The 10756-nt window shown below is 34.3% G+C and overlaps 2 protein-coding genes across 2 annotated transcripts; both read right to left on the bottom strand.

Moving 5' to 3' along the window:
• Nucleotides 1–1154: 1154 nt before the first annotated feature.
• LOC21393013 (protein trichome birefringence-like 19) lies at nt 1155–2753 on the bottom strand. Its single transcript, XM_010102620.2, has 2 exons — nt 2265–2753; nt 1155–2160 (listed from the first exon to the last, which is right to left on the bottom strand). Exons 1-2 carry the CDS (start codon nt 2745–2747, stop codon nt 1360–1362), a joined length of 1284 nt encoding a protein of 427 aa, XP_010100922.1. The 5' UTR covers nt 2748–2753; the 3' UTR covers nt 1155–1359.
• Nucleotides 2754–6791: 4038 nt separating this feature from the next.
• Nucleotides 6792–9241, bottom strand: LOC21393012 (protein trichome birefringence-like 19). Its single transcript, XM_010102619.2, has 2 exons — nt 8601–9241; nt 6792–7692 (listed from the first exon to the last, which is right to left on the bottom strand). Exons 1-2 carry the CDS (start codon nt 9048–9050, stop codon nt 6916–6918), a joined length of 1227 nt encoding a protein of 408 aa, XP_010100921.1. The 5' UTR covers nt 9051–9241; the 3' UTR covers nt 6792–6915.
• Nucleotides 9242–10756: the final 1515 nt, after the last annotated feature.

Genomic DNA, 10756 nt, shown 5'->3' with positions numbered 1-10756 from the left:
ATTAAAATATAGATCCAGAAACAGTAAAGATAAACATATATGCAGAAGATCACAGAAACGAACGAACCCAAAGAAAAATATAAGCATGTTCAGTGCAAATATGGAAGGATATAAGCAGATCTAGATCTAGCAAGAAGGAAAAAATCTCAGAATTTAAAAAAAGAACAAATATGATAAACGAAGAAATATGAACAAATATTTTCAAAAATAGAGGAATCTAAAAGGTTTCAAAAAGAAAAAACCAAAAAGGGAAAAAGAAGATCCAGAAACAAAGGCAGATAAACATAAATGTAGAAAATCATAGGAATAAACAAACGAAAAAAAAAAAAAAACATAACCCTAATCGCTCCAAATATGCAAAAAGGAAAACGGATCTAAAAGGTTGCAGAGAAAAACAAACGGAGAAAATAAGAAAAAAAAGAAAAAACCCTCAATCTCAGTTAAAACAAATGAAAATTGCAAGAGCAAAGCAACGAAAGGCGTAAATGACAACAGGAAGAAATAATGGAAAAATGGCGGAAATCAACAAACAGAAAATAGGGGGAAAAACTCAGGCTCTGTGTCGATGAAGGAAGATTCTAGAATGTGACGGAAGGAAAGAAATGGAGGAGAAAGAGAGAGAAAAGGCTACAGATAAAAGTGAAATGAAAGAAATGAATCACGGGCAAACGACATAAGCAAGAAAACAGTAAATGACCAAAATGGTCACGGCAAATACGCACACAAAATCCTCTAGTGAAGGGTAGTATCGTCATTTTACTCTCAGAACACGACGGTAATTAAAATTTCATCATAAGGAAAAATCAGGGTTAAAACGGGAAAGACCTGTTCATAGCACTGTAGTATGAACAGTAAATCCCGTCTTTTCTTTTAGTATATGTATAATTTGACTAGGTACGCTTTTCACGATGAAGAGTCATTTTTTTGTTCTACGGGAAAAAAAATTTACTTACATGGTCCTATCATCTAAATATCCGTTGTAAAATCCCAAAAAGCTGAGTGGATTATGCCTTATGTCTTATATGAGATATCGTTCCCACTACTTTTTTTAAAACATAAATTGAGACTGAGCTCCAAATAAATAAGCAGATAAACAAATTTTCCTGCAATATTCTTTTACTCAAACAATTATTCAACTTCTCAAACTTTGTAATTTGCAAAATTGTTGAACAAGGCCAGCAAATCCCACCTGTATTTTTGTATATCCAAGTGAACTATTCACATGTGCTGCATAACAGACATTTGTCCCTCTGAAACTGTACCTAATCACAACTGTGCATAAATTATACGTCCTCACACTGTAAAGAGCAGTAAAATATATAAAATATGTGTATAGTCTCATCAAAAACCATATTGTATCTATAGTTTCCCATCAAGGGGTCTCTGCAGTGTCCTCAAGATGTACATCAAAAACTCATTCCAAGTATCAATGGGACCCGGCAAGCACCAATGGACACAGTCAGCGATTGTCATGTTCCTGTGTGGTGAGTGTCCATAGAAGTTGGGGTGTCCATCAGGTCTCATAAACATAGCTTCAGTTGTGTCCATCATCCTAAACTGAAGACCTTTTTGTTTCCCAAGCTCTTCCGCTGCTCTAAACTCCTCCACTTGAATTGAGTTCATATCCCAGATGTACTGATAAGTGGCCTTCTCTACTTCTCCTCTTCCGAAAGGCCTACTCCTCTCACAACTCCCTCCGTCGTTCCACGCCCCGTTCTCGAAATGCGCGGTCGAAAAAGTCCTCATGAATGTCACCCCCTTGTAGAGCTCAAGGCCTAGAAGTGTCCTAAACACTGTCCGGAAGGCCCTCCTGTATATATAATGGGGAGTGAGTTCAGTGATGTTTTTTTCCATACATTTCGAGCACCCGATGAGCCTGCCGCCCTCGTGTAACATGAGCGGCCGGAAGAACCATTGCCCCGCGGAGACGATCACATAGTCGAATTTCTCAACCTCCGTTGACCATCCCTCATTAGGCTCATCCAAGTAGAGATTCATCCTGCTGTTGCCTGAATAGACTTTGGGGTCTGTCTCTCTGGTTTTGACCAAAAATGGCGCCCAAAGTACTCCTATTGTGAAATTGTATTCCGGGTAGATAAAGCGCTTGAAATATTCTGTATTGTTGTAGTATTTCTCTGAGACATCCTCTGGATAAGCCACCTAATTGAAAAACCATGAATTTGCATATAAAATAGAGGGTTATTATATCCAAAAAATAAATAAATAAAGAGAAAATTAAAAATGGCTTAGTTTTCAATGCTTACTTTGCCAAGAAGGCACACCAAAGAATTCATTTGGTTTCTTCCAACAGAATCTCCAAGGAAGGCCAAAGATTTCCCTCTAACAAGCTCAAGAAACTCAACAGCATCAAACAAAGGAAGCTCACAATCATCTGGCTTCCACCTCCATTGCAAGAACTCCTGGTCTGGTCTCCCAAACTTCATACAATTCTGCTGATCAATAATCCAAGGGCAACTCCCATTTGTGTAGTAAGGCTCTTCAAGATATGGAACCCAAGTTCCATTAAACACATCACAAGTTTTGGCTGAATATTGATCTTTGCCCTTCAAGCTATCAACATCATTCTCTGGAGATGGCAATGGTATTGAAGGAGGAGAAGGGTTTTTGAGACAGAATGGGAATGAAGTGAGAAGAATGAAGAAAAAAATTAGAAAAATAACCCTTTTGTAAGAATTGGGTTGTGGGATTTTAACACTTTGAAGGTCTTGAATGGGGTGGTACTTCATGGTGAAAATTTGTGTGAAGCAGAGACAATATGGATTTGTTTTGGCATGTATATATTGGTTCAGTGGTACTACTTGTGCCTTGTCAGCAGAATACTGTGGTCAATGGCTGTTGTCCTTGGATGGTTTAATACACTTAATTAATTAGCTCTTTCTAAAGCAGCTTTTCTGGCATGACTTAACAACCAGATTAAACATTATGATTCAACTTTATTAAATCTTTTGGTGAAACATCATTGTTCATAATTAAGATGCTAATCTGGAAACAAAGTGTCTCATGCCAAATCATATATTTTGATTAATGCCTTTTGAACTTGCTTTTTTTTTTTTTTTAATGGGCCTTTTGAACTTGCTTTTTGGTATTACGGTTTATGGAATGTGGATTTGTTTCACTGAGGTTGAATTTCAATTTCGTGTGCTTTGAGTTAAACCATGTAATTTAGGATTGCTTCTGTTTGCGTGGACGTGGAAAGTTTGTTATGAGCTGAAAGGTCAATTTTTTCTTATTTTATTTTATTTTTTGACGTTCTTTCCAAGCAATTTAAATCCACCTTATTTCAACTATTGAAAACCACAAGTAGACTAATTTGACCAAAAGGTCAATGTTATAAAATATAACGTTAATTAATTTATCAATTTTGCACATTTAATCATAAACGTCCATAAAGTAGAAAATTATGCTGTCGGTGTTCTTTGTACAAACGGCTGACTCCCATTTTAAATAGGGGAATTTTCTCCTCTGATTTTTTGCTTCATCGTTCTGTGTGCTTTTTATTTTTTTTATTTTTTTTTTATTTTTTGCCTACCGAGGTACAGAGAATATTTGCTGTTACATAATTGATTAAAAATTTCCGAGTGATTAAAAGGATAAAAGGACAAACATATTTTATTGAAAGTAGAAAGTAGATTGCTATTGGCTTCTCTTGTCACCACACATTGTGTGCGTATATATATTCTTGTGCATAGTGTATATACAAAAAGCAATTATATGTCATAATTATTTCTAATCATCCCACAATGAAAACCATTTCAATTTTTAAAGAGTTTAAAATATTATGGCTCAGAAAAGGTACTAATCTAGTCTTATACTCTAAAGAGTTTATTATATTATGGCTCAGAAAAGGTTCTAATCTAGTCTGAATATACTATAGTGTATATAATACATATTGGTTTTATCACATTGCTAGGGAAGTTTTTAGGGGTCTGGGTGTATGTGCATGTATACATACATTTATACATACATACATACATACATACATATATATATACACACATATGATAAAAAAATATATAACATTGAGTATGAGAATAGCAATATGATCAAATTAATTTATGTCCCTTTGATTTCTCACTTCATAGGCTCATATTTTTTGTATTAATTACTAGGAGCCTTTGAGTCACTTCAAGGTTGTTACACATAAAATACCATGGGGCCAAAATTTGTGAAAATTTGATGATCATGTAGAGATACAGCGCCAAGTTATGCATAACAAACTGGTGTGGCTTAGGAGTGAAGTCGCTCATGATGATTACAAAACTTGAATTTCCCTTTGAAAATTAGTCTCTCTCACACACAGCTGTCACAGTTTGGAATTTTCCTTTCGCTTTGACGTTAGAATAGTGGCATCTTTCAACTTTATTCTGGATTTCTTGTGGGTTATTATTTGGAAATGGGACCATTTAATAATTGAGAAACAAGTGCCTATAGTTTTCATTTTTCACCAAGTAACTCTCTTTGTCGGCAATGTTGGGCTACTTCCATAGGTGGGACTTGGGGTGTTTTTTTCTTTTTTTTCTTTTATTTTTTTTTCTCTAAACTACTTTGAATTTGTGCCAATGGGTTTTTCTTTAATGAAGATTTTGGATTAAATAAATCCAATGGGATTAATTTAATGGCTGCAACCACAGAATATTCTAATTGGTCAATTCTATATTATAGCATAAAAGGAAATGAAACACATGATCTAGCTAGCAGAAGTTTCTTAATTTGGTAGATCTATATCTTTTCCAATGCCTACCATGACCTCATTTCAGTTAATTACAAGATACTTGGTTAGTAGTTACCTTTTTTCTTATTAAGTAACACTGAATTTTTAAAGGGGCCTAAGTTTTGTTTGATTGGATCTCTAACTACTCCAAGTGGCAAGTGGTGTACATGGAAAAAGTTTTCATAATCTAGCAATAATATGTAACATATTATGCCATTATGAGTACCCATTGAGAAGCATCTGAACTCAATAGGTAAATCATTGAAGATAGCTTAGCTTCATTGTCAAAGTTTTGCTTACAACTTCATCCATCTTTAGAAGCTGCAATTTTTTACTATTTTTCGTGGGAGATTTGAACTTGACATCTCAAAATGGAGTCGGGTTATAGGCTATGCTTGCAGTACTACTTCTAGAAGCTGCAAATTAGGTCTTTGTAAAGTAAACTTGCGCATCTAACTGAGAATTAAATGGCTGTATTCAATGTTTTCATGGGAAAAACTAGCTTTTCAAAGTTTGAGATATTTCACAATTCTTCAGTAGTTGCTAAGTTGCTATCGGCCTATCGCAATTCTCTCAACAATCAAGAAAATTTATGCAGGACCGATACAAAATTAATGTCACAATTGTGATGTAATTGATATTAGCTAGTTGACTAAAAAATAGTTGGACATGCATAGGTAACAAATTAGTACATTTTTTAGAGGATTTCAAGGATTCAAAACGATAGCCATGGTTTTCAAATTAATGAGATTAATAGAAATTAATGGAAGTGTTTTTGGTGGGTCATTATTCTTTATCATAACTAGGTTCATCGTACCAATTGTAATCACATATTATCATCACTTTTTTTAAGGTCAATTTTTCACTATTTTTGTACAAGGTACCATGCTTACATTACAAGTTGTAGATGCTTTTGACACCAATGAAATCTCAGATTCCTCGACGAAAATCGGATACCATGTTTTCTAAATCAGTTGGTAGAGCTTATCATTAGGTTAGCAAATGTTTTCAGCAAGAAATAAGAAAAGAAAAGAAAAGAGAACAATCAAATTGAAAATAAAATGGTGGAATAGTATTCATTATTAAGTTGTGAAATCTAATTAATATTTATGTCTGTTTATTGCCTTAAGTAGAGAATTCTACCCTAATTAAACATACAGAGATGTGAGGTGGATAATTTTTCTCTTGTAACTTCATCATAGTGAAACACTGTAACGGTAGTCTCACATTGAAATAAATCTTTATAAATTATGCGTGTCAATTTTATTTACCTTATTTTTTCACGATTTTATTGCTCTCGGTTACATATATAGATTTAGGGCGTCTAATTCTTAACGTTCATCGGGTGTAATTTAAATCTTATGTAAAGTCTTTGCGTATGGGAGTTCAAATGGCATTCTTTCCTTGAAGGAGTTGTGTGAGTTAGAAGTGAAATATTTGGATGACATGGTGACTAGTTTATGAATTATTTGTTTGCTGAGAAGACATGAGGATACAAATTTGAATTCATGTTTACTATGAGTGACCAATTTGACAATCAAACAGTGCATTTTGAAAGGTATGTAACACCATCTTAATTTGTCTTCTACAAAAAAAAAAAAAAAAAAAAAAAAAAGAGATTAGATTTTAGGTAGTCTTATACAAAATATTAAAGAAAAAAAAATATTTTAGCTAGAGAGCTGAAAGGAATATAAAGAACTTGCAGTTCCTATGATATACCCCAAATATGTTTCTATCAAAGAAAAAAAAAATTGTACCAGAAAGCCATGCATGGAAGCAAGTCAATTCTTACGTGAATTTTGTACATAATACTCATCCACCACCAAAAAAAATAAATAAATGACCCCTCACCTAGACCTGGCAATTTTGTGCACTCCTACCTAACCCATAATAAATCTTCATCTAAAGAGAAATAATGTACAGTTAATAAGTTGGTGGGTTGGCTTTAATTTGGCTGTTTTCGACTCTTTGGACCTTTCTCTTTTCTAAGATCTGGATCTGAAATTTCGTGCAACTAAACTAATTAAAAGCCAAGGTCTGAAGTTCAACCACATAACAATTTTTGTTTTATATCTTTTGGCCTCTTTCTGTTTGTTGAATATTCCATTAAAAAAATTCTCTACTAGTCCCACACAAAAAAAAAAAATTAAAAAAAAATTAAAAATAGAAATGAAAATCTATCGTCATTGATCTTGTTTCAACATATGAAGCAAAAGCTCATTCCAACTGTCAATAGGGCCAGGCAAGCACCAATGAACACAATCAGCAATAGTCACATTCTCATGTGGCCAATGCCCAAAATGGTTTGGATGGCCATCAGGCCTAACTTCCATTGCTTTAGTGATATCAAGCAATCTAAACTTCACACCCCTTTTCTTCCCTTCCCTCTCCACTGCTCTCATCACCTCAATCTGACTCAAATACAACTCCAAATCACCCCAATTCATCTTCATTTCCGACCTCGAAACCGGTTCGGTTCTCTTGCATTCCCCACCCTCATTCCACTCACCATTCTCAAAATGAGCAGGTGACAATGTCCTCAAAATCACCACTCCCTTGAAACTCTCAAGCCTCAAAAGTGCCTCAAACGCCGTTTTGAAGGCCCTTTTGTAGCCATAAGACATGGTGAGCTCTTTGGTGTCGTTTCTCTTGCAAAAATGACACCCAACAACGTGACCATTCTCATAGTACATTTTTGGTCCAAAAAACCATCTTCCAGCAGAGATAATCACATAATCAAAGGCCCCAATCTGGGATGTCCAATTGATATCGGCCTCGTTCAAGTAAAGATTCGTCAGACGAGTAGTGTTGGACTTGGTGAGCCCATTTTTTGGTTTTGTGTCAGTGGCTTTAACCAGAAAAGGTGACCAAAAGGCTGCTAGTGTGAAGTTGTAGTTTGTGTAGAGCCAGCGCTTGAACTTTGAGCTTGTTGTGTAGGAAACATCTGCAGGATATTCCACCTGATATAATAATAATTCAGAAGGAAATTAAAATTTTAAAAATTTAAAAAAAAAAAGAGTTGTTAGGAAAGATCAAACGAACAGCACAAAAAAGTACTGGCTTTTTCCTCTTTTGTACTGAACACAACATGTTGATGCGGAATATCTCCACTTGTACTCTACTGCTTTTTGCACATGATCAGCTTAGCTAGCCCTTATTGTTCATGCAGCAAGCTAAGCTTAAATATTATGTGAGCTCAAACAAATACAATTATCCTCAGAACACGCCCTTTGTCAAATGGACCACCCCATGCTTGGCTGCTATTGTTGAAATCATGCACATTTATTGGCCAAAATGGGGTTCATTTGTCCTCTTCAAAGTGGGGCTACAAACTTGTAGATATATCTAGAAAAATGCTATTGGTTCCTCCACCACCTTTTTTTTTTTTTTGCCCCCCCCCCCCCCCCCCAAGAGTTATAACAATGCTTAAAGGCACTAATGGTGTTTAACACCACACACTGATAGAAGTGTGTCCCACGTTGCGTTCAACATCAGTGATCTTTTAAGTTTTTTTTCTTAGAGTTAACATGTGACTACAAAGTGGCAAATCTATTTATAATTAATTAAGGTTGGCTAGTGTCCCTAATCAACTTTTTAAATTTCAATTTTCATGTTTAAAATTTTTTAAAAAGATTTAGTATTTCCTTTATATTAGCAGAACAATTCTACTTTTACCAGCATTCAATAATTGAATTTTATAATGATGGCTGTGTTTTTTTTTTTTTTTAAAAACATTTGTTTGACTCCACCACTGAATATTTTATCAGTTAAAGATTAGTGGTTATGATAATCTATGTTTGTTACTTGTATATAAATAAGAATAAATACTTTAAACATAACTAAATAGTGAGTAATACTTTGTACTTACTGTGGCTAAGAGGCACAACAGTGACTGCATTTGGTTTCTGGCCACGGAGTCTCCAACAAAGGCCATAGACTTCCCTTTGACGAGCTCCAAGAACTGAGCAGCATCGAACGGCGGCAGCTCGCATCCCACGGGTTTCCACCGCCATTTCAAGAAGTCCAAATCAGGCCTCCCAAACTTCATACAATTTTGCTGATCATAGATCTCAGGACAGGTGAAGTTTGTGTAAAAAGGCATCCTATTCGGGTGATAAATCCACTCGCCGCGAAACATGTCGCATTTCTTTCCGAGACTCAAGCTGTTTATGTAAGAAATTAGCCATGGTGATGAAGATGAGTAGGAGCTCAACAAGTGAAGAGAAGTCACAGAGAGGAACACCAAACCAGGCACGAGTAAAATAACCCGAATGTTGATGTTTTGTGGAAGGTTGAGATGCTTGAAGAAATGCTCCATCTTTTACTAGAAGAAACTAGCTATGAGAAGAAAAAGGGGTTTGTTTGATAAACCACCTTAATACAAAGAAAAAGGCCAATAATGTTTACTGTTTAGTGATCATTACACTATAAACTCAGTCAAGTTGTTCTAAATTCTAATTAACAAGGATGTTTGTCAACATAAACTATAACAAATAGATAACGTTGAAGCGAAATTTCGTCTAACACTAAACAACGTAAACTCGACGAGGAAGTTATGGGCCATATATTCTTGCCTGGTAGGCTCTGACCGTGGCTTGAGTGTCAAGATACAAAACAGGACTAGATGGGAACAAGTTGTGTCGTTTGGGCGTCTTGACTTATTTATTTATTTACTTTTTTGTGATAGCGTCAACTAAAGAAGACAAAAAATTGTGGCAGAAGACGAACGTTCCCTCATCAATGCGATATTCGGTTCGAACACGGCTAAATCGTGGAATTTCAGAGAAAAACAGAGAAGTTGAAAATGCAGAGAATATGGAAAGTTGCATTGGGTTGGGAAAACACAATGGATGTACAAAGGATCAAGCTCTATTAAGTACATACAGGGCCGTTTAGTTCACTTATTCAAATTTTTAATTTAAGTTGTTTAGTTCGTTAATTTGAGTTGAAATGTGATTTTATGTAAGAACTTTTTACTGTAGTAAAAAAATTAAATGTGACTGTTTCTAAAAACTTTTTACTGTAATAAAATTTAAATTCTAAACTCAAATCGGTAAAATAAACAGTCTAAAGTATAGTAACAAATACCAAAAAAACTAAGTGAATAAACAATTTACCCAAAAAAAAAAAAAAAAGAAAACCTTAATTAAATGTTAACTTTTCTAACAATAATTCACACTTGATATTTATCATCTTTTGCTATATTCGTACGTTCCCATTTAATTCTGTGGGATCAAGTATTGAATATTGATACCTTGTACTCATTAATGTGGGGAACAATCTAACTTAACTATGACAAGGAGAGTTGTGTGATGAAACCACTTTTATTTTATTTTGTTTTTGTTTTAGAAATGACCACTTTTATTTTACAGAGTTGGTAGGAGAAATGCTCAAAAGAAGCGGAGAATTAAGCAGATAAAAATCTCATTGAGTCATGACCACCACATACTCAACTCAGTCAAATTTGTACAAAAAGATATCTAAATTTTTACATCTGAGGATAATGTGGCCCATATATATAAGCTGTTAGGCACCAAACATGGCTTTAATACCAAGACAAGGCTAAGTAACTTTGTGCTCAAATTATCTACTTATTATACAACAGAAGATCAAAATAATGTGTTTCTTTTAGTTCATCTTTGATTCAATCAACATATTAGTGCGTCCACCAAATTTAGACACTGTTTGCAAATACGTGCCTGAATCCAACCTTAGTCATATTAGAACTTCTTAATGCCGTATCAATGTAAAATTTTTGTATTAGAATGAAAAGAAAAAAAAAATCACTTTACAATCCAATTTATTTCCGGTATTAAATTTGGCAAATTGTATGCAAATGTCAAGTTTGACATTTCATTGCTATTGGTTGGTGTATTAATTTTTCATTAAATCATTATAATCTATTTTAATATTAAAAGTTCACATTGATTTCAAATTTTGAAATATTGATAGCAAAAGTTAGACATGGCATTTGAAATTCTATTGTACAATAGAAGTATAGAACACAAATCAAAATAGCAAAAA

Source organism: Morus notabilis, unplaced genomic scaffold, assembly GCF_000414095.1.
Source record: "Morus notabilis unplaced genomic scaffold, ASM41409v2 Scaffold85, whole genome shotgun sequence".
Lineage (NCBI taxonomy): Eukaryota > Viridiplantae > Streptophyta > Magnoliopsida > Rosales > Moraceae > Morus > Morus notabilis.
The sequence above is the reverse complement of the archived record's forward strand: the minus strand, read 5'-3'. Positions and strand labels throughout refer to the sequence as shown.